General features: G+C 40.6%; 1 protein-coding gene across 11 annotated transcripts in view; it reads left to right on the top strand.

The window, feature by feature from the left end:
* The window catches only part of PROM1 (prominin 1), a 145,000-nt gene that overhangs the window by 103,617 nt on the left and 20,599 nt on the right, over window positions 1-20,784 (top strand). For 10 of the 11 annotated variants that reach the window (XM_069977431.1, XM_069977439.1, XM_069977436.1 and 7 more), the window contains exons 13-21: window positions 1,253-1,405; window positions 1,551-1,674; window positions 7,717-7,820; window positions 10,026-10,110; window positions 10,740-10,886; window positions 12,221-12,292; window positions 14,374-14,466; window positions 18,135-18,188; window positions 20,335-20,415. In XM_069977431.1, coding sequence (XP_069833532.1) covers window positions 1,253-1,405; window positions 1,551-1,674; window positions 7,717-7,820; window positions 10,026-10,110; window positions 10,740-10,886; window positions 12,221-12,292; window positions 14,374-14,466; window positions 18,135-18,188; window positions 20,335-20,415 — 913 coding nt within the window. The remainder of the gene's footprint in view (window positions 1-1,252; window positions 1,406-1,550; window positions 1,675-7,716; window positions 7,821-10,025; window positions 10,111-10,739; window positions 10,887-12,220; window positions 12,293-14,373; window positions 14,467-18,134; window positions 18,189-20,334; window positions 20,416-20,784) is intronic. The other variant, XM_069977437.1, reaches the window with a different exon arrangement.

The following is a 20,784-nucleotide window of genomic DNA, read 5'->3' as shown; positions in this document are numbered from 1 at the left end:
ACATTGTGGAAAAAAACAGGAATTTAGACATATCACATCTAGAACAGCTAAGAGGACTTCTGCTCCTCCAGGCAATCGATTCCAGCATTTATGTATCAGAAAATATGTATATTTGATAGTCATTATGTAGGTATGTTATACTGTGCCTCACAGGGAGAAGTAGTTACCTCCAAAATATGTTATGTGATGCATGGGAACTTCTATGGTATCTATGTTGATAGACTCTAAACTTGATCATATATCCATACATGATCTTTATTAATTATCAGAAGAATATAAATATACATATATTAAAAATCAACTCTCAATGAGCGCAAAACAATAAACAGCCGGGTATGAGAATCTGGCAAATTTAAGGGGTCATCTAGGGAGCAGAAAACATTCCATTCTTCTGGTGCCCATTTATTTCCAAGAAGGGGAGAAGGCAGAAGTGAGCATCCAGTGCTTCCCAGACAATCCCTTTAAATACTAGCACAATCTATTATACAAATAGGTACAGTTCAAGTGCAAATGGATGAATATGAAAGCATGCCAGATAATAATCTGATATATAACCATATAATGCTTTATGTAAGAAGCAACTAGTATACCAAGTAGTAGAATATAACGGTGCTCATACAAATATAAAACAGATACCGACCCCCATGGAGTAAGTACTGTATAATTCCAAAGGGCAATGAGCTGTGGCTATGACCATGTTAGGATTATAGACAAGTAGGGTGCCCACCTGGCTACTAATTACCTAACCTGCTAGTAACTATTACCTGTAGGCTTGGTATCTTGTCACCTTGGATACTAACATTAGCCCCACACTAGATCACGGGGGATGCTAACATTAGCCCCTTTATCCCACTAGATCACCTGGGATCATAACATAAGCCCCTCCATCCCACTAGATCACCTGGGATTCTGACACTTGCTGCTTCATCATACTAGATCACCAGGAATGCTAACATTAGCCCCTTCATCCCACTAAATGACCTGGGATCATAACATAATCCCCTTCATCCCACTAGATCACTTGGGATTCTGACATTTGCTGCTTCATCATACTAGATCACCGGGAATGCTAACATTAGCCCCTTCATCCCACTAGATGACCTGGGATCATAACATAAGCCCCTTCATCCCAGTAGACCACCAGGGCTGCTGACATTGATGGGTTTATTATATTATTTGATAATTTATTATGCAATGTTTCATGGGTAATTCAGCTTTCTCTAGCTCACTAACAATGATTTCTCCTCTCCAGGTGGCTGGGCTCTCTAGTCCTCTGTTGCATGGTGTCACTCATTGTCGTTTTCTACTTCCTTGGGCTACTATTTGGTGCTTGCGGATATGACCAACATGCTTCTCCAACCACGAGAGGCTGCTTCTCAAATACCGGAGGAAACTTTCTCATGGCGTGAGTACTTTTTCCACTTTGTGGCTACTATACTACATACCCTGCTCCGGTCTAATGCAGTTTAGATGGTGTTTTCAGTGTGTAGTCTGCTCTAGTTTATAATGTTAGATTTTAATTGTATTTAATCTTGCTTATTACTGCACAGCGGAGTTGGATTCAGCTTCATCTTCTCCTGGGTTCTCATGCTTATTGTGATTGTTACATTTCTGGCTGGTGGAAATGTAGAAAAGCTGGTGTGTGAACCCTTCCAAGACAAGTCTCTGTTTAAGGTGAGAATACATTTCATAGTGTAACAAAAGATACCACCTAGTTCTAACCTGTTAGAAGGGGCTTGTTCTCCTTGAGAAGGTCTAGTTGGTAGTAATTTTTTTAGGATGATAATCACAATGCAAAATGGCTCTCTTCAAGAAAATAAACTATGTAGGACATACAATGAGAAAAAATGGAAGTTATATAACTAACAACGTTATTCAAAAAGATGAAAAGAGGATAGAGGAAAACAACAAAAGAAAGAGAATTAAAGGGGAACTTCACATTATTCCAATATCAGCGTTATAGGTAGAGAATACAGCGTGCTGTGTGGTGTTACAGGTAGATAATACAGCATGCTGTGTGGTGTTACAGGTAGAGAATACAGCGTGCTGTGTGGTGTTACAGGTAGAGAATACAGTGTGCTGTGTGGTGTTACAGGTAGAGAATACAGAGTGCTGTGTGATGTTACAGGTAGAGAATACAGCGTGCTGTGTGGTGTTACAGGTAGAGAATACAGCGTGCTGTGTGGTGTTACAGGTAGAGAATACAGCATGCTGTGTGGGTGTTACAGGTAGAGAATACAGTGTGCTGTGTGGTGTTACAGGTAGAGAATACAGCGTGCTGTGTGGTGTTACAGTTAGAGAATACAGTGTGCCGTGTGGTGTTACAGGTGGAGAATACAGTGTGCTGTTACAGGTAGAGAATACATTGTGCTGTGTGGTTATACAAGAAGAGAACACAGTGTGCTGTGTGGTGTTACAGGTAGAGAATACAGTGTGCTGTGTGGTGTTACAGGTAGAGAATACAGTGTGCTGTGTGTGGTGTTACAGGTAGAGAATACAGCGTGCTGTGTGGTGTTACAGGTAGAGAATACAGTGTGCTGTGTGGTGTTACAGGTAGAAAATAAAGTGTGCTGTGTGTGGTGTTACAGGTAGAGAATACAGCGTGCTGTGTGGTGTTACAGGTAGAGAATACAGTGTGCTGTGTGTGGTGTTACAGGTAGAGAATACAGCGTGCTGTGTGGTGTTACAGGTGGAGAATACAGTGTGCTGTTACAGGTAGAGAATACATTGTGCTGTGTGGTGATACAAGAAGAGAACACAGTGTGCTGTGTGGTGTTACAGGTAGAGAATACAGTGTGCTGTGTGGTGTTACAGGTAGAAAATAAAGTGTGCTGTGTGTGGTGTTACAGGTAGAGAATACAGCGTGCTGTGTGGTGTTACAGGTAGAGAATACAGTGTGCTGTGTGGTGTTACAGGTAGAGAATACAGCGTGCTGTGTGGTGTTACAGGTAGAGAATACAGCGTGCTGTGTGGTTACAGGTAGTAACTGTGTGCTGTGTGGGTGGGACCACAATGAAATGATAAAGTACTGAAAATAATTTAGTAACACAATGAAACTGCAATGTGTGAACACAGCCTAGATGTTCTGCAACAGATTTGGACGGGGAATGTGCAGGGTGGGGGATTGTGATGAACAGAGGGAAAGCATTGCATTCTGGAACCAGTACTGCATTCTGGGAACTGCTCAACAAGGAAGTACAGAAATACAATACAGAACAAAAAACAAACAAAAAAAAATGGATTTTTAGTAGTTTCAAAACTGGGATAGATAGGTAAGTAATGCTTTATGCTTCTGCAGAAGTTTCATTTTTTTTTTAACCTCTACCTGGGGTTCCCCTTTAAAGAAAAAGTGGACTAAGATAGGAAAAAGGGACAATGACTGAGTGGGAGAAATAGCATTCCCTAGGAAAGTAGACATTCTTTGCCAGTTTGGGGTTTTATGTGAGACCAAGTATCAGTCCTAGGATCCTGAAATTTTAAGAAAGAGATTCAGTTTATTATTAAACCTGGTGGTGAGAACTCAATGGGGGGGATTTATCAAATATAGTGTAGAGTGAAACTGGCTCAGTTGCCCCTAGCAACCAATCAGATTCCACCTTTCATTTTCCAAAGAATCAGTGAGGAATGAAAGGTGGAATCTGATTGGTTGCTAGGGGCAACTGAGCCAGTTTCACTTTACACCATGTTTGATAAATCTCCCCCCCATGTGTCAAACATCCCTAATATACGTGAGAAAGCCTAATAAGAATGAGAAGGAAGGGGGTGGGGTGGGCTGCTCCAATACAATAGAATAGGACCTTGAGCTGCTGTAAGTATGCGGAGAAGCATCATGGCACTGAAAACATCAATGTCCAGCACCTCTCTAGTAAAAGCTTGTAGCATTGCCCAATATAGGGAGATCAGGTAATCCAAAAAGATATGGAAATGTGAGCCAGGGGCAGAGTGATACAACTGTTTTGGTTAGTTTACATATGCCTGGCAGATTTGTTACCCATTTCCGCCTGTTGTTTCCTCTTTGGTACTTAGTTTGTAATTTTTTTTCTGGCTCTTGAAGTGCGCGTGCTTTGTGTGACGCACCTCTTTCTATGTTTAACATTTAAAAAATTTTTGTGCAATGGCTCTCTAGGGAGGAGGTTGCATAGACTAAGGGTACTATTGCACGGAACGATAATCGGCCGAATCGGCCCGATTTGTCCGATTATCGCTTCATGTAATAAATACAATGATCAGCCAATGACAACGATCATCGGCTGATCGTTGATATAGGTTCTGACCTATTTTCGTCAGGCGCCGACCGCGCACCGCTATGTGTAGTAGCGGTGCGCGGCCGGTGACTGACGATATACATTACCTATGCACGTTCCAGGGCTGCTCCTGCGGTCTTCTCACCAGGTCGCGCTCGCTCTAGCTTCACAGCGGCCTGTCAGCTGACAAGCCACTCTGAAGCTAGAACCTGTGGAGAAGCGGACCGCAGGAGCAGCCCTGGAACGTGGATAGGTAATTTATGTAGCTTAAACAAGGGCTGCAAAGAGATCGGTAACAATGTCCATGCAGCCCTTGTTAAAGGATTATCGGGCCGTGTAATAGGCCCAGTCAACAAATGACGATCTTGCAGATCGCTGCTCGTTTACAGGTATTATCGGGCCCGTGTAATACCACCCTTAGTCAGACAAATCTAATCATAATTCTGACATTGTACACTTACATACTTTGCAACAAACTTTATAGCCAATGACACTATAAGGCTATGTCCACATTGTCCTTTTTGGGCCATTTAACAGCCATCTTTTAGGACGGCCACCATTTTGAGGCCAAATTTGGGCCATTATTTCATAATGAAGGCCATTATTTGTATAATGCTGGTATCTACCCTACAAAACTGTATCCATTGTGCAACGGACTGGCTGGCTCCATTTGTCGCTCTCAAATGTGTGGATACTATACTATTATTAATATTACCCTCCATTTATATTAATATTACACTATTAGTGTCTATTAAGACAATTGTGCCTTTGTTCTTAATACCTAGATCAGAATAAGCTGCTGACTGACACCTCCGGCAGTCACTGATCTCCTGTGAAAACAAAGGATCAGGCATGTCAAAATCCTACATGCCCTAACCGTCTCTGCTGTCATGAGTCAGGACAACCCCATACATGTTCGATTGTTGTCCGCTAGGGCCAACATAAGGGGGTTCAGCCAACAATAAGTAATGTGGGCACCATAAGTGTTTTCCGAGTAGACTAGTATTGCTCTACATGGAAGACTAGATGTTATTCTGCACATTCCCCTTCATAATAAGGCACTGTAATATTTCTTGACATGTTACCTTCCTGATACACAAAGGAATAGTATAAGTCTGTATATAATCTACACAAATATGATGCTCCGGGGGAAAATCCCATTTGTCTGTCCTTCCAGCTTATTTAATGGTGCATGCTTTCTCAAGCCGCAGCCTGTATGACAGCCGAGATATGTCACTCACTGGCTTACAGCTTCAGGCACCAGAAGCCGCACTGGAATCTTCTCTCGCACACAAATAAAGACTTCAGTTCTAGTAATAGACTATTTCACGTTGGCGGGTTCAGTGGTTTCCAATAAAATGGCTTAGTAATGATAGGAAGGAACGCTTAACAAATGCAATTACATTAGAAACATATTATTCTCTTCTGTGCACAAAAAAAAGAGCTAATCCAGGATATATTCATCTCATCATATCAATGCTCCTTCTATGTCATTTATTCTTCCTGAGCTCCCTAGTCCAAGAGGATATAGCCGTCAACAATACCATATGGGCAGAGTAATAGGAACACTTGAATGTTTAGTGTTGTATTCAGGATGACAACCACTTATGGGTATTGCAATAGCCACCATTATCTGGGTTGTCCAGAATTAGAAAAACATAAATGCCCCCCCCCCCCCAAATGGCTGTAATGAAATAAAGAGTGAAAAACTTAAAGGGGTCTGAATACTTTCCGCACTCTTTGTATGTGGCTCAAAAACTGCATACATAATTGACACAAAAAACTCTGTGTGAAACCAGTCTTTGGCTATGTTCACACTGCGTATGAATCCGTCCGTAGTGCAAACCGCGAATATACGCACGTAGTTTTGAGGTTGATGCGTTCGCTTGAAAGTATACGATATACGCCCGCACAATGCACACTACGTATGAGCTTACGGCCGGATCGTATACGGCGCCGTGAAAAATGAACAAGACCATTGTTTGAGGACGGAAATGTTGAAACTCACGGCCGTGGATTTCCATGCGGTCCCGTACGAAGTACTTATTTCAGCCAAATTGAACTTGATTTTTCGATCCAAAAGGTTCTGTGTGGTTTACGGGGCTGGGCGAAGATTTCCAAGTAAATGACCTGCCTCAGATCACTTCGAAACAAGCTAGGGAAGCATAACTGTACTACGGGCGTATGTTCGTGGTTCGTACGCATCCGGCCGCATGTCTATTTTTCCCACGCCCGTAGTTTCATACGCAGTGTGAACATAGCCTTTGCATGCATTACATGGTAACTTGCAGTCAAGAGTGTGTTCACACCTGCATCATGGTTTGCATTGTCTTCCTATACCACAGAAGCAGAACAGCAAAATAATGGATCCCTTAAATGCCAGACAGCTATGATGCCCAATGGACCTCATTGACATTGAGGAATGTGAACGTTTCTGTCATTGTGTCCTATATTTGACTATTTTGATGTAATCTCCAACTTAGGGCTCCTAACAGTGTCTGAATGAGGTTTTAGGGCTCCTAACAGAGTCAGAATGAATGAGATTTATGAAATTCCATCCACACAGTTTCCTTATATACCTAAATGGGTTTTATGCCTCTTCAGAAGTAATGGTCTCTCATTAGCATTGGTCTTCAATATTAGATACGTGAGGGTCTGTCCCTCAGATGTCTGGCACAGTAGGCTCTGTAACCCCTTCTATTTACTAGGTAAGGGTAAGCTCACACTACGGAATCTGCACGCATAAGTTCCAGCGGATTCTGTGGCTCGTACCTGTTCACGGCAGCGCGCATATCCCCGGCTCCATAGACACGATTCTATGGCTGGGCCGATTCCGGGTTCCGCTGAAAGAATAGACATGTCAGTTCTTTCGGCAGAACACAGAATCCGCCCTGCCATAGACTGGTGTCTATGGCACGGGTGGATATGCGCGCCGCCATGAACGGGTACAAGTCACAGAATCCGCCGGAACTTCTCTGTGCAGATTCCGTAGTATGAACCTACCCTAAAGCTCTTGTACTTGTCAATGTGCCTGGTATTACAGCATTGTTTTACCTAGGTCACAAGCATATTAAGCATAACCAATACTAAAGGTATCGAGCTGTTCTGTATGGAGCAAGAAAACCTGCCAGTAAGTGTTCAGTTTGCCTATAGCTCCTCCACTGGATAATTTAAGTATTGCACACTGCTTATTTAAATGAGTGGACTGTCTGTATAATGCAGGACAGTACATGCCCTTCAGAGCTCTTTATAACCACTGTGTACTGTGGTATAGATAGAGATGAGGATCCTAAACAGAGGATCCCCTTCTATGGAACTAGCTTTTCTGTTTTATGGGAGAATCTCCAATACTTTCCCACAGCATTCAATATCACAAGCTATCCTCTTTTGTATATTCCTGTTCTTGTTACAGGCAATGATTTATATTACATCTTGTCATTTGTAATAACATTTGGTTCTCTTTATGAGCAAGGTTCTGGATACTCCATATTTGCTGAACTCACAGTGGAAAAATTATCTCTCCGGTGTCCTGTATCAAAACGCCAATATGAATCTCACTTTTGAAAAAGTTTACAGGTAAAAAAAAAAAAATCACACAATTGGATTTATGGTGAAAGGCAGAGGTGGAAGTTCTCATCCTCAGTAAAAATGTTATTTCTAATCCATGTTGCACTGTTAGCACTGGGGTCTATGGGCTTATAAGGAGTAGGCGCCAACTAATGTTAAGGCACTGGAAAAGGGGGGATGGGAGGAGAGGAGGGTGAAAAAGGAGAACCATGGAAAATAAGAAGAAATTAGGAAAATTATGGCAGAGGGCTGGGTTAAAGCGTAACTGTCATTTCAGGGTCATTTTTCTGAAAACATTAAATATTCATAGTACAAGCGATTTTAAGAAACTCTGTAATAGGTTTTATGTACTAAAAGAGTTTCCTTCTGGACTGAAAAAGCAATCTCCCAGCCTCCCCCCTCACATCAAATGAAGCAGGAATTCTGTCTCCATTATGTGGCTATGGAGAGGGGAGGGGCTGTTAGGAGTGACTGAGCACGGAGGATTTCTGCACAGCACAACACCCTGCAATCTTCTCTCAGTAAGTTCATAGATAAGCACTGACCTCTCTGACCCCAGAATCCTGCGGTTTAGGTGCCCAGAGAGTCTACAAACAGCTGACCTTCATGTCACCTCTTCCTGCTCCCTCATCTCCCTCGGCCCCTCCCCCCTCCATAAGGATAGAATGGAGAGAGCAGAACCCGTCTTTACTGGCTTCTCTGTAATGAAGACGAGTTTGCCTGATAATGCCCAGATAAGAAGTCAGGGGGGGAGGCTGGGAGATTGCTTCTTGAGTACAGAAAGAGGCTTTTTTGGCTGATGAAACCTATTACAGAGATTCTTAAAATCGCTTATACAACTGATTTCTGCAATAAAAAAAAACATGACAGTTACTCTTTAAGTTTTGGTAAAATATAAGGGTGCATGAAATAGCCCAAAGAAGTAAACAGGGAGATCCACCAGAATGTAGAACACTCCATACTGTCCAATGCAAGTAGGAAATTAAAGTGGTTTTGATCTATTTTGTGGACATTTTATGCTTTGGGTCAAAATCTCCTTTTACTAGATAAAAATATAAAGCAACAAGAGTTGAAAGGTTTTGTTCTTTTTATTACTCATCTGGAATACATAAGCCGAAGCAGAGAACCTGTACGAAGGGCAGTTTGTACTCTATTCCAGTTCTCGATGACGTGTAATGTGTGAATATCCCATGCAGAGAAAGCTTGTGGTGATGCTTGGTGGGCCGGCCAAATGATATCAAATCAGTAAAATAAGGAAATCTTAAAACATATTGGGGGTCTCGAGAACTAGGCATGGTTCACATCTGTGTCATAATGTAAATCAGGGATGGGGAACCTTCGGCCTTCTAGCTGGTGCAAAACTACAATACCCATCATGCCTGGACAGCCGAAGGCTGTCCAAACATGATTGGAGTTGTAGTTTTGCAACAGCTGGAGGGCCGAAGGTTCCCCATGCCTGTTGTAAATGAAAGCTTATACTGGCACCCTTTGACTTCTGTAGCATAAAATGTTGGAAAAAGAACTTGCTGAATGTTTTCTGAAGAAGTGGAACCAATAAATTCTAGTTTTGTTGTCAGATAAATAATTAATTAAAGTACACATGCCCTTTAAAGGGAACTTGAAATCTTGAAAATATAATGTCCAATCTGCAGGCAGCATGTTATAGATCAGGAGAGCTGAGCACATGGATATATAGTTTTGAGGCAAAAGATCCAGTATAACTTTTTATTTACCCATATAAATCTCTGCTCATTCTGAGCTATGTAGTCATGTGGGTGGACCTACGACCTACTCAGAGAATGACAGCTATGTGTATAAATATGCATATAGAGGAAACTGTCAGTCACTAAGTAGAACCACTTGCTTTTATAGGCCCAGTGAGCCAAGGGGTGCCCTAGTCAGTGACCAACAGTTCTTTATACGTTCACCGTTATACACCTAAATAGCTGTCGATCAGTGAGTAGGACCACCCACATGACTACTTAGTCTAGAATGAACAGAGATTTACATAGTTAAATCCATATACAGTATATATATATATATATATATATATATATATATATATATATATATATATATTATTTTTTTTTTTTTTTTACACGATACCTGCAGACTGTACTTTTAGTGTGTGGTCCCCTTTAAATACTTATTTGGGAAATTGTTAATGTTAATTGTTGATGTTATTCCATCATATTTCATCATATTCTCTTCTAGTGACTGCAAGGATAACAAGGGCATTTTTACGGCTCTTCAGATTGATAACCTGTTTAATCTTAATGAATTCTTAAACATCAGCATGGTAAGTGTTCTATAAATCAGAGAAACCTCCATGGCAGGGACATACTTCACATAATTCCTGCGGTGTGTGGTAAAAATACAGACTATAAGAATAGGATTTTTATAGGTCTCATGTCTTGGTCTAAATGGGACTCCAACGTACAGTAAGTACAATGTGGGTTAACACCTTTTATAAAGAAGAATTTGATCAATCTGAGTTGGATTGCACTCTAAGGGCCTGTTAACAATACAAAATGGCACCCCCGCCGAATCCTGCCTGATATGTGTTTCAATGGGAGGCCTTGCATGCCTCCGTTTTCTGCGCCCCTCTGCTCATAGAATTGACATGCCAATTCTTTGAGTGGAGAGCGGAGGAGCGTGAGGCCTACTATTGAAACACATAGCAGGCAGGATTCAGCCGATCCCATTGTGTGAATTGGCCCTAAAGGCCCAATAACAGCCAATGGAGCTATGTCTATGGTACATGACCAACTAAGATCCACTGTCGTTAGAGCTGAATATAAGATTTTCCCAGTAACTCAGATAACTTTGTCCATGTGAGGATGTCATTTGATCATTCACCATCACTAATAATACTCACAACTAGGAAGGAGTTGCAGATCATTATGTCCATTGCTTCCTCTTTTCCAGTATGTTGATGAAATTTCGGATCGGATTGACATGATGAATATAAATCTGAAGAATATAATTTTGTTGGATCAAAAAGGAAGAAAGAATTTAGAAGATTTTAGTGCCACAGGGATTGATACTATAGACTTTGATGCATTTTTATCAGAGGTAAGTACATTATATGAGATGTGTCAGACACCAACATGAATCACAAGACACAAGCTGCTGTAATGGAAAGTCCCCAAGCACCCTTACAATTAATGTGGCTGAGATCTTAACATTCTCAACATTTCTAAACCAAGCCAAAAGATTTATTAGCCTCTATGGGGGAGATTTATCAAACTGGAGTAAAGTAGAATTGGCTCAGTTGCCCCTAGCAACCAATCAGATCCCACCTTTCATTTTCCAAAGAGTCTGTGAGGAATGAAACGTGGAATCTGATTGGTTGCTAGGGGCAACTGAGTCAGTTCTACTTTACACCAGTTTGATAAATCTCCTCCTGTGTCTACATTCATTTATAATTTTGATCAAAATTTCTCAACTAACCATATTATTTTTAAACTGTGCTGCTGCTACTAGTGTTGTGCTCAATCCACTGGTGGGTGATTAGTGGCAATTTAGTTGACTTGGTTCCTGGTACATCACTTAAAGGGGTTCTGTGGGAATTCCATATTGATGACCTACACTTATAATGGTCCGTCAACGTGATCTCTTTTTTTTTTTTTTTTACTTCGTCTTTATTTTTCCGTAAAAAAAATATATGCTTTACAACAACCTTCAAAAACAATAAGCAGATCACCACTCAAGTAAACCGCTTTCACCATATACAGAATCACTAACGCCCCAAACAATTCCAAACAATGGTAAACAGAACCACAGCTCCTTCATTATGCATATCTTCAGGATTCCTATAGGAAAGGATGTCCTTTGTGTATACCGTGGACTAATCTGTGGGTGATATGCACATCTGTTGTGTTGGGTGTTCCTGGTTAATACCTACGGTATGGACAATTTTTGGAATAATACAATGTATGCGCTGCTTTTATATATTTTTCAGCTGTGATGCATTTCTCTGCTTGCATATTGGATACTACACTCATTTCTTTCTTATTTTCTTATCCTTACTGTTATTTACTACTGGTAACTTCCAGGTCATCCATAACTATTTTGTTGGCATCTTTTATTAATGTTCATTCTTGACCAGATTGTCAAGCTCCATTTTGTGGCACCAAACACACACTGCCGTGAACCCCCATGCCTTACAGAGCAACTGCATTGCATCTATACATAATATATACAGTATAATGTGCCCTATTACAGCACAGCCATTTTGCCTCAATAACAATTCTGTTTAAATAATACTGTAAATTTCTTAGCATTTTATAATAATAATAAATATATATATATATATATATATATATATATATATATATAAAAATATTATACTCATATATTATTATATTCTGCTCTTATTTCTAAACTGTGTGTATCGATTACTCTAGACAGGAAAAAGCAGTACAAAAGTGGATCTTTTGGCATTTGCCAATGAACTAGAAGGAAATGCTGACATGCTGGTAGGTGTGCCTTCATTATTTCTTCAAAATCTCTCTATAATATATAATATAAGCAGGCCTTCCTATAGATTTTTCCCCCCAGATGTTGTAGAATAACAGACATTGCACCTTTGCTTTTCTATAACATTAGTAACAGTCTCATAGAGACCCTTTAGGCCCCGTTCCCACTGAGGAAAGGTAGCGGAATTCCGCGACGGAATTGTCCGCCGCGGAATGCCGTTAGCCTCCCGCTCTTAATGGGAGTCTATGGGAGGCGCGCGCTCCTGCTCTGTACGCGCTGAAGAATGAACATGTTCATTCTTCTGCGCGTACAGAGCAGGAGCGCGCGCCTCCCATAGACTCCCATTATGAGCGGGAGGCTAACGGCATTCCGCGGCGGACAATTCCGTCGCGGAATTCCGCTACCTTTGCTCAGTGGGAACGGGACCTTACACATTGAGTTTTATTTTTCTTATGATCTGAAGACTTTTGCTCTAACTGGACTGGGGAGATGTACAGAAGTAGCTTGTGCTGTAATAATATTATATATGTTTATTGGATATCTCTTGAGTACCTTGAGGCTATGTACCCACGCTGTATAAAGAACAGCCATTCCCTGTGAACAGCCATTGTGTAAACACTACTTACAGTCGGAATTAATGAACATGATGATTAATTCCGGCTGTAGGCAGCATTAAACAGCGGCTGTTCACAAGGAATGGCTGTTGTTCATACAGTGTGGGAACATAGCCTAAACACGGATCTCTAGTTAGACAGCTGATTCATGTCATTGAAAGATTTATATTAGAATAAGCCCTGTGTGTAATAAAGATATATTAGGAAATTAAAAAGACCGAATATTGGACCTATTTGCTTACAAGGGTGGGTATTCACATCTAGCACTGGGGCTAGGGTGTAGACTATACTTTTCCTACTTGAAAAACAGGCTACATCTATATTACAGCTGATTCTATTCTTTATGTCATAACAACTACTAGATGGTCTATTACCTCCAAGCTTATTAGGATGTAACTAGCGTTATGGCCTTTTAGCCATTCTGCCTATACAATACGCACACATGTTATTTATTTTAAGAAATATCTGATAGGACAGCCTTAAAAGTGTAATCAGCAGGAAAAAAGATTTGTAAATTACTTCTATTTAAAGGGGTTGTCCACTGCTACAAAAACATGGCTACTTTCTTCCAGAGACAGTCCCACTCTTGTCTCCAGTTTGGGTGCAGGTTTTGCTGCTCAGTTCCATTGAAGTGAATGAAGCTTAATTGCAAACTGCACCTGAACTGGAGACAAGAGTCGTGTTGTCTCTGAAAGAAAGTGGCCATGTTTTTGTAGCACTGGATAACCCCTTAAAGAATCTCAATTCTTTCATGGTGCTTGCCCTACAAACAGCTCATCAGAAGTGGTGTCTGGAGGAGAATCCCAATCTAAAATCCTGAATAGGCTAATAATATTATATGGCTGGCTTTTAATACACCAACTGCAGCCTATTATTCATTTGCGTCCCACAAACAAATTTATGCTTGTGAATCGGACTAAAGGTAGTCACTAGTTAACATTATTTGATCTATAAACACTCCATGTATATGCATGATACACCTATTTGAAGGTATTTTGATGCATACTGTCACTGTTGCCTCCAATACATGATGCGGCCTGATGTGGTTTCTACTCGTATGTAGCAGAGCTTGAATGTTTTATTTCTAGGAACTGTTCATACACTGTGATCAAATAACACAACTTACTATAACATCGGTGAGTTGACAAATTACAAATTTTTCTCTGTTACATCTGTTATGTAACTGATCAGTTAAGAATTATCCAATATGTTGTTCATTGGAAGGTACAGCACATTCTACCAAATTATTCCTTGAATAGAAAATGAACAGACATGGCCGCAGTCTACAAAATGCTGTAGGCAAGAGGATTACAACTCTGCTTTGCACTGCTGTTCTGGTCATGGGACTTGCGATGTGTTCAATGTTTTCTGGAGATTAACCCTATGTTGTAACACTGCTTTTGCTCATCTCCCCCGTCACATAACCAATAACTGCTCTGCTCAGAAGTCTTTCTATTTGCTTTTAGCCAAAAGGAGCATTAGGAAATGCTTTAAAAGGACACGCTAATAGTATACGGATGATACACATTCAACAAGTCGTACCGATGGAGCAGACAATGGTAAACACTATGGGTAATCTTTATTCTGTAGATAGATGTAGGTATCAGGGTTTTTTTTGCTGGACTCCACATTGTACTGTCATTGTGATTGCAAGAACTGCTACTAACATGTGAATTGCATCCATTATGTGAGTCAATGTAAATCTATTAAAAAATGACGATCACCTGCTGTTATGTAGTCATGGGTGTAACAACTCATGGTCTAGCTACATTCCATGTCTTGTTCTGAACAGGGAACACCAGGGCATGGGTATGTCTGCTTGTTCTGTACCCCCTATAGCTACACCCTTGCCAGTGAACCCTAGCTGCAACAAAGAAGTGCCATGACACTTGGCCTTCTGCCAGCTCCAGTTATCTTTTTTTTTTTGAGGCCACATAACTATACGGCCCCCCAAAAAAGTCAAATGGCCTCATCAAAAGACAAAGTGGCATGGAACTTTACCAGTTGATCAGATTTACCAGTGGTCAGATTTGGCAAATGTTTTGAAACCAAAAATAGCCTCGGCCTAAACTTTTACGATGAATAAATTTATTTCTGATAAATCCTTTTAAATTTACTAGTACTCCACTGGGGCCATAAAGCATCACAAGGTCCTGTCTTAAATTTCTTGTAAATTTTAGCAAAAATATTTTTGCTGAATATTTGATTTATAGAAAGGCTTGATATAAGAATCGGACAGGCCTATGAAACATATACACCACTCATATGTAACTGTTGTCATACATGACACATGCAATCTAATATTACGTCCCCTCCGGTCTATTTCCATAATGGATTTGCTAACCATTAAATCTATTTCTTCCTGTTCCTTTCACCACATGATATTCTTGAGAAGTTTAATGACAATATTCTCTACATGTCTTATCATGGTTGTAGACTATGCTATAGATAGCATGTACTGAGATGAGGAAATGGGATAGTTTTAGGGCTGTATATATGATAGGGCATGCTTGCACAGACGGAACAGTGGTTTGCTCTCAGATAGTCTAGGAGTCACATTGGAGTTTGATTCCTATTGTTGATATTACTTTCTTATTCCTCCCTCTGCCTTTCAAGAAATATGTTAAAGCCCGGGTAAGCCTACGTGACATGTTGCACGTCTGTAAATGTATGTTTTACCTGTGGTGTTATATGTTTTGTAAAAGATGGGTATGTACTTGGGTATAAAAAATAATTCATAGTCATCAGTGCCTTCTTGTAATAAAAGAAGGCTAAAGGGATTAGTATTAGAGATGTCAGTATTATACTTACATAAGTGACTTTACAAAGAATCCCCATCTGCTGGTAAGTTAGTTGCTACCTATGACAGATCAAGTCATCAAATGTTTATTGTCGAACTATTATTGAATCTAAGTATAAAATGTAAATAAAGGATATAAGCCAAATGTTCTAGGACTACGAGAAACCAACAGGCAGGGATGTATTAGTAACATAGTATGTAAGGCTGTGTCGCCTATTATCCTGCCGTGTGGATGAAGAAGAAGCCCAAAATCCCCCATGCTACGTTTCCTTGCCTTATGAAGAAAATTTCCTTCCCAACTCCAAATCTGGCAGAATAAAGACTAAATCCCTGATCAATGACCCATTTCCAGAGTTTAGTACCTTTAGTAGTATTTTAACACTACAGAAAGCAGCTATCCCTCCTTTTAAACTCCTTTAGTGAATTCACCATGAAAACTTTTATAATTATCCTATTCTCATACAATGAAGCCTCACCAAAAACACATCTTTGAGAAGACCACCCTAGACAAGTTTTCCATTTCACTGTTGTTGTTTTTTTTTTACATCTATTCATCTTTTCTTTTAGAGGACCATTGTCTCTACAATTTTGTTTATTCATCTCAAAGAACTATAAAAAAATAAAGCAACATGATATCCAAATAGTAGCGCCAAACAGTCCTGTAGTAATCCTTCTATAACGTGGCCACATAAAAGTGTCTTATTGCCTAATTAATGCCACCAAATAAAGCCCAATTTATGTTACCATACATTTCTTCACTGTTGGTTATCCCTGGTGGGCTAGTGAGAGAATATTATCATGTGGCTTATTTGTAATTTAAAGAAGAAGTCCAGCAGAATTTAAAAGCCAGCAGCAGGCAGGGGGATATTTATTACAAGTAGGAACTTACCTCTCCCCATGGTGAGCGGCAGGACCGGCCACAGGCTCCCTGCCAGAAGGAATTTCCTGCCAAGTTGTGATAAAGTCACGACTTGGGGGGGGAAAGGTCTGTTCCGGCTGATGGACTGGCCACTCAGCTAATCAGTGACTGGAGCGGCGTCCCACCCCAGTCACTGACTGGCTGAGTGGCTAATGACTTGTCAGTAGGGATGGTCCGAACCGAGTTCGTACGGGGTTCGTACGAACCCGAACCATCCGCGATGATTACCGCCGTCTGCCCGCTCCGTGCAGCGGGCGGATCCAGCGGGAGGAACGCCTGGAAAACTGGGATACAGCCATAGCCATAGGCTGTATCCCAGTTTTCCAGGCGGTCCTCCCGCTGGATCCGCCCGCTGCACGGAGCGGGTAGACAGCGGGAATCCGATGCCGAGCGTTCGGGTTCAGCCGAACCCGAACCTCGGCGGGTTCGGACCATCCCTACTTGTCAGCTCCAGAGATCCTGGAGCCTGTTGGGGTTCCCGCGACCAGTCCTGCCGCTTACCGCCGGCACTGTGAGAGGTAAGTTAGTACTTGTAAGCAATTCCCCCCTGGCTGCTGCTGGCTTTTCTAATCCGCAAAACTTCTCCTTTAAGTTTCTTTTTTGGAATAAATATTGGGTAAATAGTAATCCCTGTTGTCTTCTAAAGGATACTCCGCTTTTCAACTTTCTACTAAGGTAGTCCGTGTCCACATCCAACTTCTTCCTCCAGCAGTGGTGTAGCTATAGGGGACACAGCTGTAGTAACTTGGACCTCTGCTTCACATCTATGAGTGGCATTACTAGCACTAGGCATCTAAGGCACTTGCCCTGGATTCCCACACGACAAAAGAAAAAAAAAAAAACATTTTTAGCTGTATTGGCTTCCTCAAGATGTGGATACAGTTAAAGCCTATGGCAGGGCATGGACAGCTCCCTACCCTGTCATCCTATGTCTTGGTGGCCACAGGCTGCTTTAGACTCTTGGCCAGGATAATGAGCAGGACATTGGTGTCCATCTGCAGTCATTATCAATGTATCATGTCACCTGTGCTGGGCAGCTCACTTCACAGGTCAGAAAATTCTTCATTCACTTATTAGTATACGTTTTAATAATGGACACAAATGGGTATTTTAATTTTTTTTTTACGGACATAAAGGGGTTGCGATGTGGGGCTTAAAACGAGGCCCTTATATAACTTATGGCCCGTGGTGCTAAGGAATTCCCCCACTGCTCCAGCACATTAGCATATTCAATCTTAATCAAACTGAAAAAAAAAAACACAAAAAAACAGCGGGGCCAACAGAGAAAAGAAGCACAGCGGCGCAATCATCAGGTACAGAGCTGCAGGGGGATATCAGCAGGTCCGTTTGCACCAACCTGCTCATAGTTCCCCTTTAAATACTTAAATGCATGATAATATTATGTTATTTACAGTATTTGCATGTATTTACCACCATCGTCCATCAGGAACATGATTATGCTACTAGCCAATCCTAATATGCTGATGGATATATACTTTATCTTCCAGAGTGTGTTAAATCAAAGCATTAAACTGCTAGAGAGGACATCGTTTGATATTGAGGTTAGTAATACACAGTTGTAAGGTATCTCTTATGGGGAATATGACATTAGAAAATGACCTGTTTAAATCATGTTAAACATTTTTTTTTTATGTTGATATTTTTTTAGATATTCCATTTTATATAATAATCCTGAAATCTTGCACGTTTTTTTCTGGCCAGTAGGTTTAAAACTAGGCTAAGGGTTCCTGTTCTGCCTGTGATGATAAGTAGGAGCCTGCTGGAAAGTGATCTGTATGGAATTAGGCTATGTTCACACATAGTATTTCCATCAGTATTTTTTCAACCAAAACCAGTGGCTTGAAAACACAGAAACCATGCAAATCTCTCCATTATAATTTTGACTTGTCAGTTCTATTCCTGGTTTTGGTTAAAAAAGACTGAACAAAAGACTGACGGAAATACTGTGTGTGAACATAGCCTTAGGGCCCTATTACACAGGACGATTATAGTGCAAAAAAATCGTTAAATCGTTCTAATTGCAGGCAACGATCGAAAAATCGTTCGTATGTCGTTGATTGTAGATCTGGACCTAAAATTATTGTTAATTGCTAATCCTTCCCTGTAATTCCACATTTGTTCACTAATCGTTCAGTGTAATAGCACATTGTCCATTGTTTAGCTGGGATCAGAAGGAATAAACGATCGTAATAACGATCGTAGTAACGATCAGAACTAGCGATTATCGTTCTGTGTAATTTGGTGAACAATTTCAGGTTAACGATAAACAATGTCGTTTGCGACCGTTTATCGCAAGTCGTTAATCGTTAAAAATCGCTCTATGTAATAGGACCCTTACAGTGAAAGGTGACACTGGTAGATTTCAACAGATAAGGCTCACAGCTCAGTCATGTCAGTAAATACTGTTAAAAACAGCTTAGGCAAGGTGCCCCCCCCCCCCCATCCCAATAATAATGTACAACAAAACAAAATTTAAAAAAATTACAAGAAAATAGAAACAGATTAGAAAAAGAGAATGTCTAGCATGCCTCGATAATGACTGCATCATAAATATATATATATATATATAACACATTGTCATGATTGAAGGGGAACCATCAGCATCTAATCTGCTGATATGTCCCTATAGCACAATGGGCACTAAGTTTCTTACTTTGATCCTCAGCACCATTTTCATGTGCTTTGTAGTTTAAGGCTGGGTTCACACTATGTATATTTCAGGCTGTATTTGGTCCTCATGTCAGGTCCTCATAGCAACCAAAACCAGGAGTGGATTGAAAACACAGAAAGGATCTGTTCACACAATGTTGAAATTGAGTGGATGGCCGCCATATAACAGTAAATAACGGCCATTATTTCAATACCACAGCCGTTGTTTTAAAATAACAGCAAATATTTGCCATTAAATGATGGCCATCCACTCAATTACAACATTATGTGAACAGAGCCTTTCTGTGTTTTCAATCCACTCCTGGTTTTGGTTGCTATACAGCCTCACAAATACAGCCTCAAATATACATAGTGTGAACCCAGCCTATACCATAAGCTAATGAGGGGTGACTGCTGCCCTCAGTGCACCAATCTGCCCCTTCTAATGAATACTCATCTGGTGCTCTGCAGTGATGAGTGATGTCACTGCAGGGCGCCACCCCAATATTCCTTAGAAGGGCCGGGCTAGTTGGGGTGGATCGTGCAGTCCCACCCCCAGTGCACAAAACCACCTCACTAGCATATGGATTAAACGACAAAGTACATTAAAAAGGTGCTTTATCCTTCCTGTCTTCATCTTCGCCGCCTTAGGGACATATCAGCAGGTTAGATGTTTCCTTTTAATGTTGCGTTCGCACCTACAGGATTTGCAGCTGATTTTCTGCAGCAGATTTCATTTAAATAACTGAACACAGCATCAAATCTGCTGCAGATCCTGTAGGTGTGAACGCATCCTAACAAAGTATTCTTACTTTGGAAGATTTGTTATATAATTGTAACAAATCAAGTCTGTCAATTGTTTTACTCTAAACCAAATTTCCATGATGTTCAGTATACTATAGGCCCTGTCACCAAAACACCAACCCCTAAAACAGTTATAGCACTGGTAGACAACACAAGAAGAATGAATGAGTACTTGTGTAACAAGCCAACAAAAAGTTCTGTTGAACTAAAGATGTGTTTTTTTTTAAATTTCAGGAGAAGGTACATGATGTCATTTCATCCATTGATGCAGCTCAGACACTGATCAATAACAATGCTTCTACAATCATAAAGCAGGTGAGACACTGGTTGTATTTGATCCATATAATAAGTATACTTTCATTTGAGCCAAGTCAAGCTGTATTGTCTGTTACCAACATAATAATAATAATAATAATAATAATAATAATAATAATAATAATAATAATAATAATAATAATAATAATAATAATAATAATTTTATTTATATAGTGGAAACAGATTCTGCAGCACCAGGGGCATAGCTAGGGGTTCAGCCTCCGGAGGAAGGTCTGGCTAGCTCACTGATGTCGAGACACGTGATGGTGTCTCTGCAGTGTTTTTTTCATATTTGATTTCCCGGGGCAATGTCCTAGAATACACTGATGTCTCTGCTGTGTTTTGTTTAATCTCCCTGAGGTTAACCAG

Source organism: Dendropsophus ebraccatus, chromosome 7 (genome assembly GCF_027789765.1).
Source record: "Dendropsophus ebraccatus isolate aDenEbr1 chromosome 7, aDenEbr1.pat, whole genome shotgun sequence".
Lineage (NCBI taxonomy): Eukaryota > Metazoa > Chordata > Amphibia > Anura > Hylidae > Dendropsophus > Dendropsophus ebraccatus.
The sequence above is the reverse complement of the archived record's forward strand: the minus strand, read 5'-3'. Positions and strand labels throughout refer to the sequence as shown.